This window comes from Calidris pugnax, unplaced genomic scaffold (genome assembly GCF_001431845.1).
Source record: "Calidris pugnax isolate Ruff unplaced genomic scaffold, ASM143184v1 scaffold30, whole genome shotgun sequence".
Taxonomy (NCBI): domain Eukaryota; kingdom Metazoa; phylum Chordata; class Aves; order Charadriiformes; family Scolopacidae; genus Calidris; species Calidris pugnax.
In genome coordinates, this window is record NW_015090776.1 from 3,831,397 (window position 1) to 3,857,510 (window position 26,114).

Below are 26,114 nucleotides of genomic sequence, written 5' to 3' on the forward strand. Positions count from 1 at the left end.
AGGACGACTACCAGCTGGTTCGAAAGCTCGGGCGGGGGAAGTACAGCGAGGTCTTCGAGGCCATCAACATCACCAACAACGAGAGGGTCGTCGTGAAGATCCTCAAGGTGAGTGTCCCGTGGATGGTGTGCGGGGCTTGCGGTGGCTGGAAACAATGAGGAGAGGATCTGGGTTTAGGCAGGGCCAAAGGGCTGTTGAAACTTCTCCTTCGCCCCAAAACTCCTCTTGTCTTGTTAAGGACATTGGGAGGGTGGGTTTGGAAATGCATGTGGCGTCCCACGTGCTGTAGCGATGTTTTGATGTCTCCACCCCTCCTGCCCAGCATAGCTCTGGGCTGAGAGATCCTGTGGAGGAGGAGAGCAGCGAGTCCTGACATTTGAACAGCATTGCATGTGCTGCCTGCATTAAATCGTGTCTGGCAATCCCTGTCTCAAACAGCCCAGGGACTGCCGTGTCAATAAGAACATGAAGCCTGGAGGGGGGAATCCTTCTGGTAACCTCTAGACAGCTGGCATGTGGCCTTTTCGGAGCCAGGCTGCGGGACACTCAGCAGGGAAAAAAGCAGGCAAAATTTTATATTTGGTCTTTTAGAGGATCTGCCTTCACCACAGGCAGGCCAAAACCACCATGAAACTTAAGGAGACTGAAAGAGGCTGGCTGAAGCTTGGCAGTGTCAGGGACCTGTGTTCTGGTATGTTGGCCCTAGTGAAGTCAGGCTGTGGGGACCCTTGTGCAGCAGCAACAGGTGGTTGTTTGGGGTGGCTGAACGCATGGGTTAGACACTGCAGGACATGCCTTAGCATGTTTGGTGCTGAAGCAGCAGGCTCACAGCAGGCTGTGGTAAGTGTCCTAGCAGCAATCTGCCTTAGTGATCTGGGGGTAGGCAGGGGTGTTAAAAAAACAAATGAAAAAGCTAAGAGTTGAGGTGCTTTTGGTTTTGGCTTGGCTGACACTTGTGGCTGTCACTTGTTGGACTAGCAACACGTGTCACTTGTTCCCCAAGAGCACATGGGAGCTGGTGTCTGACCATGGGTGTTCTAAGAATTTGGGCACAAGTTGATCCGCAGTGTGCGGGGGGGTGTGTGTGTGTGCGTGTCTGAGCTTAACCTGCCCTTGCAGCCCCTAAGACTAGCAGCTACTTAGGACATGTCTCTCTGCAGGGCTGTAGCCTTAGGGCATTTGCTAGATCCCCTCGGATGGTGTGGCTAGCTGTCTCTCCTGATATCCCCCACTCGCTCACTGTGCCTGCTTCCTTGGGATCTTCCTTGGCTTCCCAGACAACATGTCACGGTTTGTCCAAGAGGGCCCCAGGCAAGATGTGATCTCCCATCTGTCTCTGGGAGGAGGCACGCACACCTCTGCTTTGGTTGTGGTCAACGTGGTGGCCAGGTGAGCCATCCGGGAGAGCCCCGGTGGCTGAGCTTGGGTGACAGGGTGGTGAGGCTTATGTGTCCTCACCAAGCTGAGCATCTCTGGCGTACTGTTTGGGCCTCCCCCTCCTTTGGATGCTTTTATGTGGTTTTGGAATTTGTTTGGGTTTTTTTTTTAGGTTGCCTTAATGCCCTGCGAGCAGGGGACCGGATTGTCTCAGGTTTGAAGAAGATGGTGTTGCCACCAGTTCCCCTAGCTCCCCCTACTTGTATTAACATGCAGATGGCATTCCTGCGAGTGAGCAAGGAAAAACAGAAAGTCCAAATAAAGATGAACTTTCTTCTCTGTGGAAAGTGGGTCAGTGAAAAGTGAGTTTCAGAGCACCGCCTTGTGTATGTTATGAAAACCTGTGAAGTGTGGCAGGAACATCACTCTGATCTGTGGAAAGTGCCTCTGGTTTCCTGTAGCTAGACTTAAATGCAATTACATGTATCTACATTGGAGCCTTAGCAAAGAGGCTGGGTCTCTCAGGATGGATCCTGTGAGGTGGGAAATGCAACCTACTTCAGGTTTTTGTGTTGCTGTAGGGGTGGGACAAAGGGGAAGACTGTTGCTGGGCAATGGATGTGGCTGTTCAGTTGCTCCTTCCTCTTCAAGGGCTTTTTGAGAGGACAATTTATGTGATGTGTTAGAGTGATTTTTAGAGAGTCACTGGTTTAGTATCTGCACCTCATGGGAGGGAACTGGTGTCTCCTCCCAACCTTGCTCTTCGAAGCAGCTTATCCTTACTGAGTTCAAGTTAGCATTTAGCAAGTACTTCCCCTGCCTCTTTTTCTCCCCTTCTTTGATGTTGTGCTACCTGAACATCTTGTACCCTCCTCCAGAGAGGTCAGGAAATTTTATCACCCTTTCTCTGATGCAGAACTGAGCCACAGAGATTTCCTGTGTGACTTAGGGCAAGTCCCTTAGCTTCGACAAAGCTGAGACTAGAGCACAGGTCCTAGTCTAGTGCTGCATGAACATATAAATGCTTTTTCTCTTCTGGCAATCACTTGCCATGTTTGTTTAAGTGCCCTGTGAAGACTTTAGCATTGGACAAGGCCAGGGAGCTAATAGTCCTGGTTGGTATCACAGTGCCCCAGGCCTTTTGGGCTTGCATAAAGGAAGGTGCTCTATTTCCCTGGCCAGTAGCCAGCACGCCCAGCATTGCCTTTCTGTTCTGCTACCCCAAGTGCAGGACCAGGCATAATACTGCAGGAAAATGGGATGTGCTCTTGCCACTAGTTGTGGTCATAACATCTGTCAGCAAAGGAGCAGAATTAAGGTCATGCAAATGACCGTAGCATTACCATTTCCTGGGTCAAGTGCCTTTCTTTACAAATATGATGCTATTAATTTCCCTTTTCCCAGGAAAATTCTGCAGCCCTTTTTTTTAAAAGGCAAACGAAGCAAGCAGGTTGCTTCTCACTCCACTGCAGCCAGATATCAGACGCACCATGTAGGCCAGTGTGTGCAAAGCAACAAGACAGGAGTCCTTGTTTGCCACACAAGACACCCCATGCCAAGTGTCTTCCAAAAGCTTTTATCTTGAGGAGCAAAGCAGAGGACAACTCCCTATCTTTTCAACCTGTTCAGCGAGCAAAGATTCAGCAAAAAAAGCCACAGGGCTGAAGTTGTCTTGGTAGGTAGTGGAGGACTCTGCACTGTGCTGACCCTCCTACCCCGCTGGGGTAGCAGGGCACGGAGTTAGCCAGCAGCTGTGCCCCTGCAGTGCCCAGCTGGTGTAGGAGGCTGCTGTGGGCTATTTGATCTGACTGGCCTTGGTACAGCTGTGGAAATGCTTCCTGCATGCGTATGGGAGGGCCAAGCCAAGAAGAGGGAACGTGTGAGTGTGTCCTGTACTTGCTTTTATGTCTTGCTTAAGTTTGATGCTAAGGTTTGATTCCCAGGATGAGGTCTGACATTCCTTGGCATCTACAAAGAAAGTTTAAGACATCCTTGCTTCCAGTGAGTCATGTGTCATCTACATCCAACGCAGGTATCTAAAGCACAGCTCTGCTCTTTCATATCTAACCACATAGATTCAGATTTTTGGTGGACTGCTGTGGTCAGCCTGCGACCTTTGGGCTGTCTCTTTGATGAACTTCTCGTTTTGCTTTTCTGCTAATGCAGCTCCAAAACATCTGCCTCATGTGCCTTAAAAAGGGAATCCTCTGTTCTGGGGTAAGTGTTCCTGGGAGATGTGAACAGCATTGCAAGTTGCCGCTCTAAAAGCCAAAGATAAACTTTCCATGTTGCTTGTAACTTTTGTGGGTCATTCTTTGTGGCAAGAATGCTGCTGTTAACGTTACCTACAGTTGTGGCTGTTGGTGAGCTTCAGCTGTACCGCAGCGTCCTTCACAGCCCCTTCTCTTGTACCAGCTACTGCCATCTGAGTGTCTGCTCAGTGCGGAGAGTACAGCATCCCTATTGTCAGCCCTGCACAGGAGTCCTCCTGCTTTCCTGATGCGTGTGTGTGTCTATGCTCTACTTGACTGCAAAGCATTGAACCCATCACATAATGAGACTGTTTTGTCTCCTTGTGTGGTGGTTATCTGCATAGGCAGCACACGCAGGTGGAGGTTAGGGGAAAATACAGTTACAAGGAGAGGGACCAGTGAAATGGAGGCTCTGCAGCTGTGATGAAATAGCCCCTTTCTCCTGCGGTGGCTTTTGTCCTTCTGTGGTGAGTCCATGAACTGGGACTTTCAACCATGTACATGGTTTCACAAGTGCATTCTTGTTTGTTTGGCTTTGTTTTTCCCCTGTCCCCCCCTTTTGTGCTGTGTGAACCCTCCAGAGCTGCTGCTTATACCAGGCACTGCTGCAAGATCCTTCCAGTGCTGAACTCAAATTATCACTCCAGTAGTTAGAGAACCATTTTGGGGGAGGTACCCGTGTAGGTCTGGTAAATTTTCTTCTGTCCCGAAGAGCTTTAGAGCCCCCATACATCAATGTGTTCTAGATGGGGGCTGAAATGACTCCTATGCTGGTGTGCAGAAGGGATTGCATGGGGAAATAGGACTGGATGGTGTTGGCCCCTCAGGCTGGAGCTTTTGACTGCATCGGTGACCTTCCACCAAAGCCGTTCAATGCCAACTCCTGGTATCTGTCTGTGTCTCTTGCTCCTCCTGCATTTGCCTGCACTGAATCAGCTCTCCCTGGCCCACTTCCTCCTCTGGCAGTCTTGAAATAAGCTCTTTTGCAAGAATGCTGGGCATACAGCTCTCCTCTCTTCACCATCAGTTGCCTACACCGTGCTTGGCACAGCTGGAGTCCAGCCTTGTTTGGAGCTGAGACCAAGAAACAGTACTGGGTGTCTCACAGAGGCTGGAGATGCTGCTGATAACTCCTGTGAGGGTGTTCTAGCACCCAGGAACTGGTGAGCTGCGAGGAGGAGGATGAGTTGGAGTGCTGTGTGGGGACAGAGCAGTGGCCTGGGGCAGAGCCTGAGTGAAAGATTCTCATCCCTTGTAGTGGTGGGGGTCAAGGCTTGGTCCTTGTCCATCTATCTCCCCTTTTAGTTGACAGCAGAAGTCTTGATGCATGGTGGGCAGTCCTGAAGCCCCAGAAGGGCTGTTTCGGGATGTGCTCTGGGGAGAGGAAGGGCTTTCTGAAGGAAAGAATGGCACTGTCCTCCAAACCGTGCTGGTATATTCTACTGAACTTAAATTAAAAATAAATAAATAAATAAGCGAAAGCGCTTTAGGAGTTTTGGGGTAGTTTCTTTCCCTCTCTCTTCTAAAATTCAAGAACAGCTTGGGAAAGTTTGAATTCCCATAATGGAAGTTGTAAGATGCAAACAACCGACAGAATATTAACGCAAGTGGGCTCCTCAATTTTGTAAGTCTTTTGAATATGATTATTTGGTTTCCCAGCTGATGTCTGGCAAAATAAGCACTGCTGCTCTGAAGCCAGTTTTCCTATTGAGCAATTGGCCTGTCACTGTATAGGCCGATTATTGTGACCCTTTCAATAATACTTGCTAGAGACAAATGAGCTTCTACTGCGAGCTTTTAAATGTTAAAAGCCTGTCATAAGGATGCTGTTCAAGCCTTTTGCTGGTCCTGAACGTTGTCTATTGAGATTTCCCTGCTCATTCACTGGAAGCATCGTGGTGTTTGCAGGCTATTCAGGTTTGATGAGCAAAGAATAGATCTTTTTCTTTAAGGATGATGGAATAAATAACTTTTAGTTTGTTGCAGGTTTGTATCTTTTGACTGCTAAACCTTCTCCCATGCTGCACTGACCCCAGTTATTTCTCAGAGCACTTGCTGGGCAAAACTCAGCACCTTCTGTGACTCCTTCAGAGGAGCACGTGTGCTCCTCAGCTGGCGGGGTGTGCGCGCTGCCTGACTGCCAGCTTTTGGCTAATGTCAAATGATCTTTATGCTTTGGATTTAACTTGTATTTCACGTGACTTCCTGGTTGCTACTCTTCTTTCTCAGTCTGGAAACACGCAGAGAACTTTGGGTAACAAATTTATTTCCTCTCTCTGCTTCAATTCAAGCCGTGGGTTCCCAGGTTGTTGGGGAAGGCTGGAGCTGAAGCATCTGACAGAAGAGTGTACTCCCTTTGCTTTATAAACCAAGCAAAAAAGATGATTAACCAAGCAGCCATTTATTTGTTCAAGACAGGAAGTGATGGTTGCAGCCTTGTATGTAAAGGTTTATTTTAGCAAACAATGTTAATTCTCCCAGCTGGTGTTTGCTGCAGCTGGACTCCTTCCCTGCTTAAAAGTTTACATGATCTCATGGAAAAGGACCCAGGATCTGATTTCTCAGTCACAAAGAGGTATTTATTCTGCATCTACCTGACTGTAAAGCAACTACTTATCCCGTGCCATCTCTCACCTCTGCAGAGGGATGGCATAACATGATGCTCCCCGATTTGGGACAGTGCAGGTCTCTTCTGCTTGACTTTCAAGTGGATTGAAGCATCCTCATGGGATCCTTTTGACTGGTAGGGTGGGAAACCTGGAGCAAAGGGTGGCTAGCTGGGGACAGTAAAGGGAGAACTGCCAGGTCCAGCGGAGACCATCTTCATGTGGCTGGAGGTCACCTTGTCCCTCTGCTCTGGGCCAACTGGACAGCCACAAGCTGCGTGTTTTGTCTCCACTGTCTACAGCCACCTCGCTTCCAGTTTGCCTGAGGAAGAAAGCAATTTCCTGGGAAACTGGAGAACTGGCTTGTGTGAGACAGTCATGTTGCTCTAAGGGTACTGCTGCAGTTGAAGTAATTAAACCCCTCCCAGTGTAGACACGGTTAAACCCAGACATGTATTTTAGCCTGGTTTCCTATGGAAACAAGCCTTATGCAATCCTGCTGTCTGTCAGCCTTTCTTCCCCTCCTCCCCCAGCTTAGTTTTTGCACTGGTTGGCCAAATGCGACAGAAGTCTCCAAGCTGTCAGGTTTCTACAGATTTCATGGAAATAGGTGTTTTCATAGAGCAGAGGGACCCTGTTGGAGCCTGTGTTGGAGGGAAAGGCTGCAGTGAGGGTTTGACTCAAGACTGGTCACTGGAGAATCTCAGCATGGAGGAAAGCTTTGAAATGCCTCTGCTGTGGGAACAGATGGAGACTGCACCTGTATAAAGCATTGCCTTGCTAAATGCAAGTGGATCAAACTCTGAAGCAGTTAATTTTGTCTTAGGTGACTGCTCTGTTCCTCTGCTGGAAAACCCCATCTCCAGGGTGGCAGGGGGACTGAGCTGTGTAGGAAACACAACCTGAAATGCCGTTGTTCATACCTGGTTTAATAAAATAGCCTTAAATGAGCACTGTTAAAATACTTTGGCTGCAAAGGCTAGTGTTTTAGAAGCTATCCCTGCTGGGAGAGGCAGATGGTTGGAGACCATAATAGCTTCAGTTAGTTCCCATTTAATCCATGTGTGTTTGGAGTCAACATCCTTGGAGAGACGGATCGGGTGACTGAGAGACAGTTGTAGCAACCCAGACTTAATCCTGATGCTTGGAGGATATGCTGCTGATTGCCCGTGGTCTCAGCAGTGTTGAGGTCTGGGGACAGGAGGAGAGTCAGCAGTCTCTGAGGCTGTGAGCACTTATTCCAGTGCAGGACGGGCCATTTGCTAGAGTGGTTTGCACCGAGATGTCTGATTTCCCAGATGTAAGAGCTTATTATACTTGGAATTAGTTACTGGGTAAAATCTGAGCCCTGGTGATGTGCTCTTGGGTAGAGATGGCAATGGCAGCTGTGGCTGGAGCAGTGGTGTGGGAGGGGGTGTGTGGCTGGGCAGGCTGGCATGGGGAAAGCTATGCAGCGAGGCCAGCGCTCGCCAGTGTTTTTGTCCTGCCAATCTGAAATGGGGAAATGCTCCATTCCTTTGCGTTGCTCTCTGAGGAAACTTCCAGGCAATAGCTTTTCCTCTGATGACATTACTTCAGCCTGCGCTATTTCTCCTCGCCTCACCTCTCTTTACCTAGTGGTGGAAACCCCTGTCCTGATGGCTGGCTGCCGGCGGCAGAGCGCTCTGGGGATGCACTGCTTATGGACCCAGGAGGAGCAGGGCTTCCCATGCCCCCACCCTGCCCAGAGGCTCGCGGGGCCCTTGCCCTGGCTGGCGGCTGGCATGGAGGTTGTGCAGCCGCGCACGAGCAGCCTGGCCTGAGCTCCCTGCTGCTGCAGCTCAGCAGGATAGATGTGCAGACAGCCAGCAGCTCTCACCTCTCCCTCATGCTCAGCCAGCGTTCCCTGGAGTGTCTTCCCTCGGAGATGTTGGACATGCTGCTGTTGGCGATTTACCTGAAAGCATTTCATTAAGAAAGGACCAACTTTCTTGTCTCCTTTTTTCCCAAAAGTCACTGATCCTATCTGCTAAAAGACTTAGTAAGCGTGTTGTAGGTAGGGGTAGATTCCTGTGGAGATCATGCAGGACATCGCTTTCCCATCCTGAAAAAGGTGGAAACATGTGGAAGTGACTGGAAGACAAGATCTGCTCCAGTGGGAGTGGTAGTTGCTATGGAAGAAGGAAATCTCAGAGGGATATCCTCCCCTACCCAGCTGATGCAAAAGGCCCTTGAAATAACTACAGTGCAAAAGAAAAGGTATTTCAAAGTGGGCTTTGGATCCTCTTGGCTGTGTTTTGGCACTGTTTTGGCTCCCAATCAAGTGCAGGTGTGGCAGCAGACCGGCTGTGATGCATGTCTGCCAGTAGCCAGGCCATTTGGCCAGCACCTTCAGGACAGCAGTAGCTCAGCTCCCTCTTTGAAGTGCCTGGGAAAACAGCCTGTGCGTGCATCTGCCTCTCTGGACAAGCAGAGTAACTGCATTACATCCTCTAATTCCATCTTGGCCTTCTGGGAAGATCAGTGCATGTAGGCAACACAAGGGTGGTGTCTGTCCCAATGCTGACATAAATGAAATTAGCCCCTAATGAAGCATCTTCCTCTCAGGTTCAGAAATGTAGCCCTTATTTCTGCTGTTTTTCATCTCCCTGCTCTGGCTGCTTCTCCCTGTCTGTCCCACCTCCCACTGGTCCCACCCATGTCTGGGCACTGCACTAGGGCTGTTGGTGGCCCCTTCCCCAGTGATCCCTGTCCTGTGTCACTCCTGCCCTGGCTGATAGCTGGGGTGACCTTGCTGCCATTTTCCCTGGTGGCTTTATGAGGTGCTGATGCTCCCTGTGCTGGTATTGTTGTTATTTTTGGCACTTTGCTTGAGACTGAGATCTCATCTTTTGGCTTGAAAGTCTAGCTCCTTGCCTTTTAGCTTGGAAGAGAAGGGTAGGATTTTAATCTGAAGGTTTCAGCCCCCTGAAGAGCCTAGAAAGACAGCATATTTTATCACTTGTATAAACGGCATATTTTCCCACTATATAAAAAGCTTCTGTTCCTTCTCCCATCTGCTCCTGCGAGTGGTCTGAAACCAGGGATTGCCTTGGGTTCCCACCTGTAACGGGCATGTGAGTTGCCCCATCAGCACTCTCCAGCCATCATCAAAGTGGGAGGCTGCTGCAGAGGCAAGACGGCGAGCGTGAGCTGTTGAGCTCTTTGGGCTCCATGTCCTTCACATAGGCATCTGATAACATGTGCCACTTTGGTAAGGTGCCTCTTTGCCGTGCCCCATTACTCCCCTCCTCACACACCAGACTCTGTGATGGATTGTGAATGTTTCAGACAGCTAAATATCTGAAGGGGAGGAGTCTTAATCAGCAAAACTCACAGACAGGGCAGGGGTTTTACCAGTTCCTGCAGGATGTCCCTGCAATGCTACTGGTGGCACAGAAGGGGATGTTCCAGCTCTGCAGTGAAGGGCTGCTAGACTGAGTGACTTGATGCCCACACTGCTCACTAGCCACGGCTCATTAAAACAGTCTCACCTCTTAGCTGCTCTAAGCTGCCTTTCCCTTCAAGCAGGCACGGAGCTAGAGTTGTGCTGGGAGTGGATGAGTTACAGAAATGCTCGTTCCTTTGTGTTGAAGTGAACCACGGGATCAGCAGAGTGTAAAAGCGAACCCAGCCTCCGAGCCCCTGCCTTGGGACCAGCTGTTCTTTGTCACTTGCTGCAGGGTGATGTCCAGAGAAAAGCCTACTTTGCAAAGGGAGTTCCTGGGACTACGCAGATTCAAGGAGCAGTCAAAAACTGTTTAAAAGTTTGTAGGCTTTAAAAATAATCATGGTATACGGACGCAATGGCATGCTGTGCAGTTGGGTCTGTGCTCTTGAGGTGGTTGCAAAAGATACATGCACATAATGAGGCACAGCAGTGCCTAAGCTTACTAGAAATCTCAGTGTTGGAGACTCTCAGGTTGTCATTTCCCTGCATTAAAGTACTCATTGGGAAATGGGTTGGGATAAGGAGTAAAAAATTTACTTGTGCTGGTAAAAAAATACAAAAAGCTGAGATATGAGGTCCACCATGCTTGTCCTGTGGCTATACATGCATAACATAGGAGTGTGCTGAGATTTCCATGTAGCAGTCTAAGGCTCTTTTAACCACAGTTACTGGAGTCGCAATTATGTTTGTTTCTCTAGAGAAGTTTGATTTTCTCCTGATGAGTGGAAAGCTTTCACTGATGAGAGGGAAATCCTAGTTCATGCGAGATGTCTGTCTCCCCTTCAAAGCTAAAAATGTTCCCTTGTGAGGGTGGGAGTGGAGAGAAGAGGGGAGATAATATGATCCGGTCAAAATTGGTGGCAGAAATCAATGTTAATATCTGAAAGGACTCTCACTTCTAATTTCTTTTGTCTATTTAAGCCAGTGAAGAAAAAGAAGATAAAACGTGAGGTTAAGATTCTGGAGAATTTACGTGGTGGCACCAACATCATTAATCTGATTGACACTGTCAAGGATCCAGTGGTAGGTGGCTGCGTGTCACGGTGGGGTGGTGGGCAAGCGCTGCCGCATGGCTTCTGCTCTCAGCTCGAGTTAGGGGCTGTCTGTGCCTTTGTGCCAGCCAGAGGCAAGTGGCGTCCAGCTTGTGAGGGTCTCCTGAGGTGGGTTGGTTTGAATGGGCTCATGTTCCCCAGACTCTTTTACACCCCTTCTGTGAGTTTCCCATGGCTGATGGAGGAGAAGTTTTGTAGCCCTACAGATTTTCTGTAAGAAAACAGCCTTCCAGCTTCTGCCTGGCATCTGGAACATAGTATCTGCCAGGGCAACAGGGTATTAATCACTTCTCATCCTTCTGATTGCTGTCCTGCCCAGTGACCAGAGGTCATATCCTTTGTCTGCATTGTCAGAGTTACCCCATTCCCAGGAAGTTTTCTGTGACTGGTAGCTGGCTGGGGTCTGTGACTCCCAGCCTGCTGGCAGCCACCAAGCGAAAATGACACTGCTGTAGCATTGGCAGTCCTCGCTGACCTTCCTCCTGTGATGGGCTGTGAGTCCTTACCCCCTGGTGACACCTTTTGCCTTGCCCAGTGCTGTCTCTGCTCTGTGGCACGGGGAGGAGCAGCACTAGCCAAAGTTGGTGCTTGCTGTGTGGGGTGTAAGTGGAGCTGGCCTCTGTCTGCTGCCAGAGCAGGGCTGCGTCTCTCTCACTGACCTGCTCTCCTCAGCAAGGGCTGGGCAGGAAACAAAAGCTTTCTCGGGTCTCTTGGAGCAAATAAAGGTCAAGAGGGTGTTTTAAACCATGACTCTCTCTCTCTTGCAGTCAAAGACCCCTGCTCTGGTGTTTGAGTACATCAATAACACAGATTTTAAGGTGAGTCTGCCCGAGGGTGGAAGGGGGAGGCTTCCCATTTCTGTTAAGACTGCTATGATCTTGGGTTGTCGGATACTTTGCAAGAGCTATGGGGGGAGTTTGGGGCTTTCACTGATGTCAGTTTCACCTTCATTTCCCCATGTAAATCAGACACCTGTAAATAAGCTCTAGATGAGAAGGAATAAAATAAAAACCTTGTGTGCTGAATTTCCTCCCAACTTTGAGGAGTAAGTTCAACTGGTTAGATATTATTACTCCCCTCTCAATTTAGTAATTACTGCTGTACTATATATTCAACCCAAGTTAATCCCTGTGCTGCAATGCTCTATTTACAGCAGTGCAGTTGATGGAGCAGGTGGTACCGATTGGTGCTGGAATCCTTCAGACCTGGGGACTGTGGAGTGGCAGAGCCTGGAGAGCACGTCTCCCACTGCTGCTGGGCCTGGTAGCAGGGGAGTGAGCAATCTTGAATACATCTTTAGAGCTTTTCTGCTTGCTGGAGGCTGCAGGGTATTCCCTGGCTCTTCTGATTCCTGTGGAATTCCAAGTGGTTACCCTCTTCCCTAACACTGGAGTCCTTCTGTCTGAGTGCAGTTACAACTGCCTGTGCTGCTGAAATGCTGCTGGCTGCCAGAAGCAACCGATACATAAAAGGGATATATAATTAGCAACCACACCTATTTTAATGGTATCTTTGCTTCCCCCATGTGAATCTTTACCCTAAGTCATTAAGTCAGCGGTGGGGAATTAGTTGAGCAGTTGCCATTAGAAGCCAGCAGCCATCCCCTCCTGCACTGTTTAGAGATCTCTTTCATTCCATGGTATGGGATGGTGCTTTTCTCTTCCTGTCTGTGCCAGGGCGTTGTGTAGGTGCATGCCTTGTAGGATGCAGCTTCAGCAGATACAATAAGGACCCAGAGAAGGACCCTGGGTTGGGATTGGTGGCAGAAGGCAGCTTGTCAGCTGCCCCAAGGACCGTCTCACCTGCAGCCCTGCATTCTGCACAGCAGCACACGTGTTTTCTCTCCCTCTGGGGTTGGTCTGGTGAGCTGAGTCCTGCTGGGTGGGACCCTGTGCGCAGCCAGAGCACGCTGGCCATGGTGGTCTTAGTGCTCTTTAATCTCATGTAGAGACTTACTGCAGAGGCTAAAATAATAGTAACTTGCTACAGCTCTGGGTGGGGAGATTGAGTGTTGCCTCCATCAAGTAAACAGCCAGGAGTGCTATGTGGTGACCTTTCAGGGCTAATTAAAGCAGGCTTGGTTTGTCTGGGCTTCATTGGCATTAGCTGGGCTATTCCATTGCCTCAGGTATGTTGGGAATGTGCCCCTATGCTTCTCCTGGTGACCCAGGGACTCTTCATAAGGCTGATCCTGGAAGGTTTTAACTATTCAGAAAATTTTTGTTTGTTCATATTTATTTTTAATATATGGCTTGAGATAAAATAGGTTGCTGGGGCAGCAGCACACTTTGCTGAGGATCACTTTGTGTGTGTCTCCTAGTCAAAATGTGATTACACCACTGTGTCATGCCCTTAGAGGAAAAAATTATCATTGAAGCTATCACTCAGTAACTGAAATACATTCATGAAATGGAATGTTAAGTAGTAATCTAAGGCTGGTGGCCAACAGGGACTCTTAACTTAAAAATGCAGGGCTTGGAGCCCATGGCAGGTCAGCAGTCCCAGCCACCGTGAGACCTGACACGGTCACTGGTGGCAGCCAGTGAGGCAGCATTGGTCTGGCCACAACAGTGCACAGCTCTGACTGTTGCATTAGAAACAACTATATGAGTTTGCAGCAGATCATTTCTAGAGTCCTAGGAGAAAGCCTGGGTCCTGGAGGAAGCTGAGGTTCGCAGCTGTGCAAATCTTAGAAAGTATTGATGCTTTTGATGCTGATTGGACCAAGACAGGAATAACTTGTCTTGGGAATGCAAGCATGAAGCATGTCCCCCGGGGCATGCAGGATGTCTGAATTTCACTACCTACATATTGGGCGTCTGGGCTGAGCTACACTCCCCTGAGCTCTCTTGCCTGTTTGGGTAGGTCTGTGGGGCTGCAGCTAACCATCAGATTACAGAGCTGGTGCTACTCACGAGTGCCTGTGTGTATCTTCTTCTATGCAGAGGGTCCCAAGCTGTCTTCTCTTGCTCTGAAGTGCAGATGGAGAGCACCCAGTCATTGTCCCCTCTGCCCTACAGTCCTGATCTCCCCCGGCAGCCAAATTCTGCATAAATTCAGTCACACATGAGCTGATCCTGGTGACAGGGACCTCTTCTTGTTTTGAGGGGGCTGCTGCTGATCTGCCCATCTCTGTATTGGCTTGTGGATTCAGCAGTACTGATTAGTCCCATGCACCTTGCTGGCATGTCACCGTCCCTGGGTGTGAGGGAGTTCTCAGGGCAGCTCTTGTACAGCAGGGGGTTGCCAACTACTTTAGAGAATTGTGTTTTTCTCTGGCCTGTTGGCAATAGTTGCTCACGAGCTTGGATGTCTCCTCAGTTGTCTCCTTTCTGGAAGTTTCCTTCAATGTTATTATTTTTTGCATAATGTTAATACATTCACCCCTTTGCACATTCAAGTGGACACTATTCATGCCCATGCCCCCATGAAAATGGCAGCTGGGTTTCCTCAGCTCTCTGTGATGGGCAGAAACTGCAGTCCTGTGGGGCCTAAGCCATGGCTGTGGACAATTCTGAATCAGAAGTGCAAGCTTATATTCCACACAGTTTGGCTATTTTAAAATGGTGGTATAAACAGGAGACTTAGGTGATACCTCCCTAGAGCTAATCACATTTTCTTAAATTACCTGACTGGGTCCCTTCTAAAAGTGCCGGATCTGGCTCGCAGGGATGATGAGTTGGAACTAGACTAAATGCATATTCTGCTACATGAGGAGGGCAGCTTGTGTATGGGGCTCGTGTTTCTCTTCAGACCCACTGTATTGCTTATCATCTGTGAGCACTCAAACTATCCAGAGTCATCTTTCTTAAACGATAGCTGCGCTGCAGAGCCACGCGGTCCATTGAGTAACCATCAGTTAAATTAAAAGTCTTTTGCTATTTGATTTCAAACTAGAAATGAGATGCCTGTCCTTCAACCACCGTCACCTGTCATATATTTAGTGGTATTGTGCCTTTCATTGCCCCGAAGAGGCCAATCCTTTGGGAAAGAAGGGGGCAGAGCCAGGTCTTCAGGAGCAGTGCTAAGTTGGGTTTGCTGTTGCGTTCTTTAAACGCGCTAGCAGGCTTGCAGCTGAAGAAGAGATGGGCAATGAAGAAGAGAGAGCAGTGAAAAGTTGCTTCAGGATGTTCAGCCTGTTGGAGTTGTGGGGACAGAGGGCTTCTGAGTGAAATCTTCCACTTTGCGTGCACCTCAGTGAATTTTCAGGCCAAGTTGCTGGGAGGGAAGCGTGTGCCAGCGTTTAAACTAACCTTGTACATCCCAGGTTAGTTTAAAAAATAGTTGTTGCCCTGAATTACACGATGCAGAAGTCTGAAAGATTCTCTTCTCTTGCATGGCTGCTGAGGATGCTTTGGGAGCTGTTTCCTTTCCTTTTGCTGCTGTCTGCCCCGCGCTCCAAAGCAGTGTCTCTCATCCAGCAGTTCCTCGCAGCCATCCTGCTGCTTTGCAGATGCTTCCTGCAGGTAGCCAGCTGTGTGGCTCACTCAAGGGAGAAGAATAAGTGTTTAACTTCTGTCAGTCCCATGGAGAGGGGAAGCATGTCTCTGCCTCCTTGAGCATTAACAGGATTGGTTTACCGTTGGTTACATGATATGTGCCAAAATACTGCTGAAAGCTGGAGAGGGGTGGAGGGGGCCAATGGGTGAGTTTGACCTTTCCTTCTGCCCTATATAGAGAAAGAGACCAGCCCAGGTCTCCGAGGCCTTGTGTCATCCTGAGTGCTGGCTGCTACCTGAGTATATGTTTGAGCTTGGTCTGAGTGATCCCCACAGAGATGTTTTTGATGGTTCTACTTCAAAGAGACAGTTGTAAGAGCAGAGCATGGGGCACATCTGCAAATGAGGGGTCTGCTTTCCCCTGCTAGGCTGGGCAGAGGGGATGCAGACCTCACTCTTGAAGCTGCTGTGCGGGAGCCACTTGCAGTGGAAACCTTGGTTCTGTCCTTCAAAGTCACCTGTGTTCACCGGCTGCTGGCAGTGGGACTGAGCGCACTCCTGCAGGCACTGTTCCCCCCGCAAGCAGAGCAGGGGCACTGCTGCCCATACTCTTGGCCTTGGCACAGTGAGAGGGTCAGAGGTACTGGGTTTCTAGGGAAGTCTGTTGAAAGCTGGTTGCCCAATGGCTGCCTCTGCTCAAGACTATGAGTTGGAGAAGTAACAGCATTGTGGGCCTGAGAAGAAAGTCATTGGTGACCTCCATTCCTGCTTACGGGCAGGGAGAGGCAGAGGAGCCAGGGAATGGGGAAAATGGGAAAATAGCCCTGTTCTGCCACTGCCTCTCCTGTGCTCCCCCTTTCACAGGTGCATTGGTGTTGCCAGGTGAAGTTGAACAGGGTGGTGATTCCCAGAAAGACACATTTTAAGCATCTCTGTCCCCCTGTAGTGTTTGTTACCTAAGCAAGCCATTTAAACAAACTCCTGGAGGGGCTCAGCTGGCCTCTGCTGGCCCTGGGTCATGCATCAGAGCCATGTGCATCCCAGTCAGGAGATCTGTCCATGCTGTAGATTATGGCTGTCTTTTTTTGCACCCTGCTCACTTCTCTGCTTCAGTGGGTTGCTCCAAAGTGTTAGGATCATCCCAGCTCATGAGAATACAATGCAGCTTGTGTCCTGGAGGCTATTAAAGCTCTGTGTGTGTAAGTGACACTTGTATGTTGTCAGCCGATTTCCCAGAGCAGTATTGGGGGTGGTAGGGCTGTTTGGATCTGGCCCTAAGTAAGGCAGGATCCTGAGGATCTCAGCATGGGCCTGGAGGGGATCTGGGACCAGAGTTGCTTTCTTGGGAATGTGGATTTCAGTCCCTTGCTCTGGGATTTTTGCTGAAGCTGCCAAGTGGTGCCCGTGGTGGGCAGCTGGCTCCAGTGCTGATGCAATCGGTGATTTGACTGAGCTGTGAGATGATCCTTGTTTGTTGGAAAGGGCAGAGGGGTCTGGTCCTACTGCTGCCCTGCGAGTGTCCTTCCTTGCCCTGTCCTGGCGCCTTGCCTTGCTTTCCCTGGGTGAGAGCACAGCCCAAGGGGGTCGGGCTGGCACCACTGCCAATGACAGCTATAGAGCTGAAGGCAAATTTGGGGCCATTTGTGACCTGGTGTGGGAGCAGCAGGATGATGAGTTCTTCAGTGATGGTGCTGGTGGCATGGTGCAGGTTAAAGTGCGCCCTGGATCTTTGTCACTTCTGCATGAGTAGCCACAAAAGGACAGAGAGGAGGGTGGTGAATGTGTGCTGGCAATAAGCACTTCCCAGAGACTCCGAGCTGTGCTCTCCTTGGCCCCACAAGCATTTCTGTCCTGTTGAGTTGCATTAGGCTTTATCCTGGGATAGAGGAGAGCCTCCACTGCTCTGAGACTATCTCTGCCCTTCGTGCTTCCCCACCCTGTGCTTCTTTAGGTTAATGTTTTCCTCTCTCTGCCCCCACCCTGAGCACTTAGAAGCTTTGCGAACATGTTTCCAGGCTCCCTGCTCTGAATGCTTTTACCCCTGTTGTCAAGTCACCGTGATGACTTCGCAAGTGAGCGGAATCAAGATCATCTGTACCAACTCCAGCACGCTCTGAAGGGCTTGCTGCCTTCTCTTTGGACAGACAGCCTGCCTGCCTGTCTCCCACTGGAAAGAAGTCGTGACAGGTCTGAAAGATCCCAGCAGCATTTCACAGGAGGTCTTGCATCCTTTCTGGATTTCCTAGTGCATAGCCCTGGCAGATCTGAGACAAGGGCAGCCCTTGAGAGTGGCAGCATTCACAGGGGTCTGGAATGGGATCAGTGATTGGAGGCAGGTGGGGTGCAGGAAACAAAACTAATCCATATCTGGAGTATTTATTTTTTCTTTTTTTTTTTTTTTCCCCTCCCTTTCCAAATCTGTTTCAGCAACTGTACCAGATCCTGACAGACTTTGATATTCGGTTTTATATGTATGAGCTGCTGAAGGTGAGTGGCATTGTATATGGCAGTCTGGATGGGGAGACCAGCAATGAGAGTGGAAGTAGCAGGGCTGTACTACTAAGCAGTTACTTCTCTCCTGTTCAATACAGAATCCATGTCTCATAACCTGAGAAGGTCTGGGAAGTGATCTGGTTACCTGGCTTGTTGCTATGAGGTATTACAGCCAAAGTGGGGACCTTTGGTCACCTCCAAAGAGTCTCTGATTCTCTGGGGTCTTTCCCCGTGTGTGATTGTTAGTTGCCAGGTAGGGCTGTGCTTGTTCTCCCTGAGTCTCTAGCACCTGCTGTGAGGACAATCAATTCCCTCCCAGCCAGACCCAGGACAAGCACCAAGAGGTGTTTGCAGGACTGGGGAACTGGGGACTCTAGCACGTTTAGGACAGTGGAGGACAGGGATTGCTAGCTTCAGGCTTTCTTCTGCTGCAGTATTCAAATACAGCCCTAGAAGGTGACTTCTGCCCACTTGGTCTTAGGCCCCCTCTGTCTCTGGGTGGGGGATCTAGGATACTTCAAGAACAAGCTGGCCATCTGGGTGGCCTGTGGTCACAGAACTCCGTGGATGTGGTCTTATGGAGCAAAGCTTTTGATTATGCTGCCTGTTATTTTCCTTTGAGATCTCCCAGCCAAAGCTTTCTCTGCCCCTCTGATGAAGGGCAAGGAGTGCCCTAAATACCTCCTCTTAAAAGGCCTAGCTTGCTCCCCATGGAAATGCTCATGGAGCCATGTGGCAGCTCTGTGAGAACTGCTGCGCTGCCTCTCTGGGGTCTCTGGCTGCAGGACATGGGGCCCAGCAGTGCATTAAAGAGACCTTACAGGTTGTGGCTGATCCCAGGGCTGCTCTGCTCCAGCCTGCTGGAGCTTGGCTGTGTCAGGCCCTAGCAGCACCTCGGGACTTCTGGGCTGGCACTTAGCAGGTCCCCTGCCTCTGGAATTGAGTGAGACAGGCTAGGGGAAGCCCTTTGCTGGCCAGGACTTGGTGATTACAGGAGACCTCCTGAAATAGATCTAGTGGGCTCAAGGAAGGCTTTCTTCTCTGCAACTGTCTGCAAGGGAAAAACCTTCCTACTGAAGATTGGAAGGAGCCTGAGGCAGCCCAGGGTTAGCATTGAGGGGTCTAGATGATCCAGCCTTGAGACAAGCAAGACACTAGAACAGCCTCATCCCTGGAAGCAGTTTGCTCAGCCTGTTGTAGATCTCCTGTACTGGAGATCCCAGGGCTACCAAGTGCTGTGACTTCTGGTGGTTACAAGGCCTCATGTCGTTACAGGGATATCCCCTGAGGCCTCTCTGTGATGGAAGCTGTTACCTCTTCTGCTTCCCACTGTGGCAGGGGCCCAAGGACAGTGCTACTTCCCTGGCACTGGTATCTTGGATATTAAATGACTGTAGGCTGTACCCTCCTTCCATGCTGCTGGAAATCTCGGAGCATCTGATAGATGTTGATGGATGGATCTCCTTCCCCCTTGGAGATGAGAAAACAACATTCTCACTCCCTTGCTCAAGGGAACAGCTGGGGAGGGGGGCACAAGTGGCGCAAGGTCATGGAGCTGGAGAGCTTATGTGTGCTCCTGCCTTCAAGCTTTAAGCAGCATTGCCCTCCCTCGCATACTATCACCTGCCTTTTGTAAGTGCTCATTTGGCTTAAATGAACAGGGCAGAGGTGACTTTCTAGCTCAATGTGTTTTGGGACAGAAGTGGAAAGCTGCACTGGAAAGCCATAAAACTGTAGGCATGTAAGAATCATCCCCTTCTGGGGAAGAGAGTGTAACCTAGGAAGCACAGGACTGCCCAGGTTGGAGCACTGTGGGCTTGTCATCAAGTGGGCCACGTCTCTGCATTGTGTTCTTCAAAGACTCTGCAGGGAACAGTTCCAGGACTGCAGCAGGACACGAGATCGATACAGTCTAGTTGCCAGCTTGTCACTTCATCACATGCTGAAAATGCCAGTTGCTTGTGCCAGAGTCGCAGCACTTCCTCATGGATGGGGCACTTGTAGTCCTAGCCAAGAACTATCTGTTATATTGTTAATGCTGTGCCTATGGTTACAGATGTGTCTAATGTATGTGCATGTGTCTGCCAGGCCCTGGATTACTGTCACAGCATGGGAATCATGCACAGGGACGTCAAACCCCACAACGTCATGATAGACCACCAACAGAAAAAGGTACTGTGGCACCAGGGCTTACAAGCAGGATTTTTCTAGGGAAACTTGAAACTGTGCTGCCTCTATACCCATAGCCTGGGCAGCTGAACTTAACCCCTTAACCTTTACTGACTCCCCACACTGGGTTTCTTTGCTGAGAGGAGCAGGTCTGGGCTGTTAATCTCCACCTGGGGAGGTGTGGCAATAGGGTCCAGAGGCCGTGGCCAGAAGAAGGGTGGCCTTGTCTGAAACACATGTGGCTATTTTTACACAGGAAACATAAGCTCTCCCTGTAGTACAGCCTGCCTGTCCTGCAGTGGCTTCCTCACTTCAGGGGCATGCTAGTTAGATCACAGGAAACATTTGCTCCCAGCTCACTACCATGGAAATGGGCAGTACAGGGAGCTCTCCCACCCCATCCTGGTGCTTGTACCTCATCGGGTCTTATGTGTCCCTGTCTACTCAGGGACCTGGGATTTGCAGCAGCTGGTCCACAGGCCCATCCCTCTCAATGAGCAGTGGCTGTGCAAGCAAGGCAAGGTTTATAAGGCGGGGGAAATCTCTTACTAGACCTGATATTCTTCAGTAACACGGCAGGTCATCCATCCCTGCGGCTGTGGAGGAGGTGGTCTGCCTTGCAGGATGTGGTGGGGCCCCCTCCTACCTTGTTTCCTGCTCCCAGTTAAAATCAATACTGCCTTCAGCCTAGCCCCTCTAAACAGCAGAATCAGACAGCTGGCTTTTGCCTGTTCCCTGGTATGCATGGACAGTATCACCTGTCCATGTGGCTACTGGTTCTGGTGAGGTGCCAGCTGCCCAGCATTGACGGTGTGCTTGGACTCAGGAGGCAGAGGAGCTCTCTAGCTGGGCTTTGTCCCACCACCTGGTGTTGGGGGAAAGGGAAGAGCCTGACCAGAGCACTGCTGAGAGCATCTCCTGTCCTCAGAGCACCTCCCTGCAACCTAGGCTCCGGGCTGCACACTTCCATCACGGGATTGAGAGGTTTGGCCAACGTAGCTTCACCTAAGTGGCTCGTATTGAGGCTCCTGACTCTGTGTCTCTTTATCACATGTTCAGCTGCGACTCATAGACTGGGGTCTGGCCGAATTCTACCATCCAGCTCAGGAATACAATGTCCGTGTGGCCTCTAGGTACTTCAAAGGACCGGAGCTCCTTGTGGACTACCAAGTAAGAGTCTGCCTCCTCCTTGCTAGCCAGTGATACCACTTGTGGGTTGCACTTTGGCCACCTTTGGGTTGTCTGGTTTTGCCTGCCAGGGCATTGCCTGGCTTGCAAAGAAGCTGGCTGTGAAGTGAAAAGGCTGAGGCTGCCTATGCAGTTGGGGAACTGGGCTGTGGTGAGCGTGCCTTTTCTGACAGCTTCTCCTTTTTCCCCTCAGATGTATGACTACAGCTTAGACATGTGGAGCTTAGGCTGTATGCTGGCAAGCATGATCTTCCGAAAGGAGCCCTTCTTCCATGGCCAGGACAATTATGACCAAGTAAAGACTTTGCTACCTGGCTTGTTTCTTGAGACATTTGTCACTGCCTCGTCTCTGTGTGTATAGTGGGGAGGTTCTGGGGATCAGATGCCAGGCTGGGAGGATGTTGCTATGTCTTTAGTTAAGCCATCTGGGATTATGCCTTACTGCCTCATGTAGGAGACTTGTTTTCTGCACGTGTTGCAAAAGCAAGTTTCAGGGGAGATGTTCCTTCCATCTGGGATGTTTCCAGAAGGAGAGCTCTAAGATTTGGGCAGCTCTGCCTCTGCAAGAGCAGTCGTCTGCCCTTCTGCTCTCTCTCAACATGCCTTTTGTTCCAGCTGGTTCGCATCGCAAAGGTCCTGGGCACAGATGAGCTGTATGGGTATCTCAAGAAGTACCACATAGAACTGGACCCGCACTTCAATGATATCCTGGGCCAGTAAGTGGAGAAGTGAAATGCAGGCTTTTTTCCACAGAGAGGGAGATAAACTGACGTCCATCCCCTTGAAAGACTCTCAGCAAAGGCCTGCTTTGGTCTTCTGGGTCACAATGCTGCTTGCAGACTTCCCATCTGGTTGCTCATATCATCTCAGGAGGCCACTGAAATGCAGGCTGTTTCCTTCTGCCTCTCCCATGATCCACAAGCCATCCCCTGTTCCTTCCTTCTCCTACTCGCTGACATCCTAGAAGTGGAGGTGTAGGCACCGGAGTTGAGTGTGGGCTGAGGGGCTCAGAATTTCCCAGTTGAGATGTCTGAATAGGACAAGAGGTGGATGGGGTAGCGAGGACAGCTTCTGTAAGGCTGGCTGGCAGCCTTTTGCACTTTTGCACCAGAGCACTTCTGGTCCCGAGGATGTCACCCTGCATGCTGTTGTCTAGTTCCTGTAGACAAGGGAATGTGCAATATTGTGCTTTTCCCAGGCATAGAACATCCACACAATTGTGTACCTAAAGAAGAGGGTTTTCCACCTTGGGCCAAGTGCTTACTGAGCAGTAGCTTGTGCAAGGAGGAGCTGTGGGCAGTGTCTGTCACAGCCATCTCTTCTCAGAACTGGGTAGTGGTAGGTGATTCCTCTGGAACTTCTGGGTGCTGCTGTGCTGGTCAGAGCTGGCCAGTGACAGCTGGTCCCCTTGCAGGCATTCCCGGAAGCGCTGGGAGAACTTCATCCACAGTGAGAACAGACACCTGGTCAGTCCTGAAGTCTTAGACCTCCTCGACAAGCTCCTGCGATATGACCATCAACAGAGGCTGACCGCCAAGGAGGCGATGGAGCACCCCTATTTCTGTGAGTCTGGGGAAAAGCTGGGGCCAACTGGGGTGGAAGAGGGATCTTGGGTTGTGAGGGCAAATTTTGGCTCCCTGCTCTGTGAAAGCCTTAGCAGCTGTGTGCGTTCTGAGGGCAGTTTCTCTGGAAGGGTTTGTCAGGGTGGAGCTTCCGCTTTATTAAATGCTGTTTCCCCTTCCTGCCTGCTCTGTGTCTCTTGCAGATCCAGTGGTAAAGGAGCAGTCCCAGCCCAGCTCAGAAAACGCTGTGCTCTCCAGTGGCCTGACAACAGCGCGATGAAGACTGGAAAACAACGGGTAATTCAAGATGTTTACAAATAAAAGCAAAACCTTCAGTCACACAGTGAAGGGCAAAGAACCAAGGACCCCCCCCCCCTCCTTTCCTCTCCCCTTTATACTCGGCAGAAATCTAACCTGGGGGGGGGGCGGTCATAAACCTCAGTTCCTCTCTGGTGGTTGTGGTTAATGTTAACTCTAACCCTGTGGTACCAAAGCCCTGGGCAAATGGTCTTGCAAGAGCTAAACATGTAGTGATATCCCCAGGGCTCAACACAGCTGATTCTGATTCACATCTCTATGGATCTTCCTTCTCAGTCCAGCCTTTCCCACCGTGCTGGTGGAGACAAACTGGTCGTTCCACCATCAGCCCTTAGCATGCCTCTTTCTAAACATGCCTTTCTGACTTGTAGACTGGATGAACCAAATTCAGGCTGGGGGTCAGCAGGTGCAACTCTGTTTTGAGGTCCAAGTCCTACTGCTCACTCTGGGCTTGAATTTGGCCCTTGAATTCCAGTTTCAATTGCGAATGCCAGGGGCAGTTGGGGGGAGGTTCAACAAAAAACAACCCACAAACCCAGCAGCATCTCAGGATTGGTTTGGAGCATTAAAATGAAGGTGCTGATCCGAGTTGCTGTAGAGAGGTGAGATCCTCCCTCCGGATGTGTTTGACAAAGGCTCGCTCTGAGAAGAAACTCAATAGACCTGCTTTGGAAACTGGTAAACGGGGGCCGCTCTTGTGGCAGGAGCGCAAAGGGACTATCCAGACTTTCCCATTGACCCCCCCCCCCTTCCTTCCTCTCCCCTTTATACTCGGCAGAAATCTAACCTGGGGGGGGGGCGGTCATAAACCTCAGTTCCTCTCTGGTGGTTGTGGTTAATGTTAACTCTAACCCTGTGGTACCAAAGCCCTGGGCAAATGGTCTTGCAAGAGCTAAACATGTAGTGATATCCCCAGGGCTCAACACAGCTGATTCTGATTCACATCTCTATGGATCTTCCTTCTCAGTCCAGCCTTTCCCACCGTGCTGGTGGAGACAAACTGGTCGTTCCACCATCAGCCCTTAGCATGCCTCTTTCTAAACATGCCTTTCTGACTTGTAGACTGGATGAACCAAATTCAGGCTGGGGGTCAGCAGGTGCAACTCTGTTTTGAGGTCCAAGTCCTACTGCTCACTCTGGGCTTGAATTTGGCCCTTGAATTCCAGTTTCAATTGCGAATGCCAGGGGCAGTTGGGGGGAGGTTCAACAAAAAACAACCCACAAACCCAGCAGCATCTCAGGATTGGTTTGGAGCATTAAAATGAAGGTGCTGATCCGAGTTGCTGTAGAGAGGTGAGATCCTCCCTCCGGATGTGTTTGACAAAGGCTCGCTCTGAGAAGAAACTCAATAGACCTGCTTTGGAAACTGGTAAACGGGGGCCGCTCTTGTGGCAGGAGCGCAAAGGGACTATCCAGACTTTCCCATTGAGCTCAGGAAAGTCAGTGTTGCAAGACTGCTTGTGATAGGTGTGCAACCACGTACCTCATGACGTGGCTCCCATGAGAACTGGTGCCAGAGCACAGCTCTGGAGCAGTTCGGTCCAGCACCACAGGATGGAAGAGGGAGAGGAGGCTGGGCAGGAGAGCATGGGGAGGGGGAAGGATCAGCAAACAGCAGTGTGGTCTGTCGGGGAGGGGGCTGTGCAGCTACTGATCCAGGACTTGGGATCCCACGTAGAGTGTTTTAACAAAGTCAGTCATTTGTAGAATTCTGGGGTGCCGATCCTGTTGTGGGGGGTGGGGGGTTCATCTTGCGGGTTCTTTCATCAGATCCCTCGATGGCTTTATAGCCCCACGATTCACAGTTGCCTCCTCTACTTGTTCTGTGTGTAACTTCATCAAGTGGTTCTGGTGACACTCAAACCTAGAAGCTGGAGATAGTGTTTTCCCACCAGCACCTAAACACAGAATTTCCTTCTGCGGCATTGTTGAAATAGTTAATTTTTTATAAGGTTGCAATGTTTCTATTTGAAACATCTGTTTACATTCCATATTCCAATAAAGTTCTATTGGCATCGATAGCAGGTCAATCCATTTGTATAATTCACTGAAACCAATAAATATCTATACGTCTGAACGTCTGCCGTCTCAAATCTATGGGATAGCCAGAAGGAGTGAGAGCCGAAGGCATTGCCTCCTCGAGGAGGTTAGGTTAGCCCTTCCAGCCCCTCTTGCCTGAGCATTTTGGGATCTCATAGTCTTTGGTTGCAGTTCTTCCCACTGTCAACCCTGAGAGTTTTGCTGTGGCAGGTTCCTCCACTTCCACAGGGCTGCAGAGGAGGTGCCAGGGTTTGGGGACAGTGGGGGGTCGGCTGTTGTGGAACATGAGACTCAGACAGCCAGTGCCCAAGGCAGTGGTCTCAGTCTGGCTGGTACATGGCAGAGGAGAAGTTACCGATGCATGGCTGGAAGTTTAGGGTTCTCCACATGCTTATCTCCTCTCAGCCTGGGTAGATGACTCTTTCTGAAGACGTGCTGAGCCAGGGAGTAGCTCTTCTTTCCTCCTGCCCTGGGATGCAACTGCTGCATGAAGGATGCAGCCAGGCCTGGCTGGGAGCAGGGTGGCAGGACATGAGGCTGTGGGCCGAGCCGTCTCCTCGTCACCTGGGGCCAGAGGAGCTCTGTGTCAAGCCAGCAGTGCCCTGTCACGCTCACTTCCCTCCTCCCATCTCTTCTCAGGTCTGATGCTGTTGCTCAGAATGAGAACCAACTCAAACATCTTATCAGTCCATGTAGAGCGACGGTGGGCAGACTGTGCGGCGTGGGCAGGGCTGAGAGTGGGGCAGCTGTCTCTATCATCACAGCCCCTCCTTCCAAGTGTTAAAGGTTCTTCTGCCTTTGGTTTCTTGTTGAGCTCGTCCTGGCCCAGAAAGAGTGGAACCATGAAGGGCTTGCAAAGCAGTTGTTGATTAGTTGTTCCTTCCTCTGCTCTGGCTCTTCCCAACCTTTGATGGACCACGGTTACCCAGCTTGCGCCTGTCTCTGACAGGACATGGGGGTGGCAGGGGATGTAGTATCACAATGAACGGTTCTGTATTATAATAAAAATAATTCTATATTGTTGAATTGTTGAAAAGTTTTAAAAGAAGCATATGAGGAGGAGTATTTCGCAGGAGGGGAGCTGTGGGGCAGGATTGGCCTCACTGGAGGATGCTGGCAGCGTGAGCTGTTCCCGGTGCCCTGCAAGGA

The 26,114-nt window shown here is 50.2% G+C and overlaps 1 protein-coding gene across 2 annotated transcripts; it reads left to right on the plus strand.

The window, feature by feature from the left end:
- Nucleotides 1–25,991, plus strand: CSNK2A2 (casein kinase 2, alpha prime polypeptide). Of its 2 annotated transcripts, XM_014948637.1 has the most exons (11): nucleotides 2–107; nucleotides 10,626–10,727; nucleotides 11,524–11,574; nucleotides 17,623–17,682; nucleotides 19,777–19,860; nucleotides 20,917–21,027; nucleotides 21,239–21,340; nucleotides 21,661–21,761; nucleotides 22,460–22,608; nucleotides 22,811–22,904; nucleotides 25,605–25,991. In XM_014948637.1, exons 4-10 carry the CDS (start codon nucleotides 17,665–17,667, stop codon nucleotides 22,885–22,887), a joined length of 642 nt encoding a protein of 213 aa, XP_014804123.1. In that variant the 5' UTR covers nucleotides 2–107; nucleotides 10,626–10,727; nucleotides 11,524–11,574; nucleotides 17,623–17,664; the 3' UTR covers nucleotides 22,888–22,904; nucleotides 25,605–25,991. The 2 variants fall into 2 exon arrangements, with proteins under 2 accessions (XP_014804113.1, XP_014804123.1); XM_014948627.1 differs by lacking the exon at nucleotides 25,605–25,991 and having other exon boundaries at nucleotides 1–107; nucleotides 10,630–10,727; nucleotides 22,811–23,171.
- The last annotated feature ends 123 nt before the right edge of the window (nucleotides 25,992–26,114 follow it).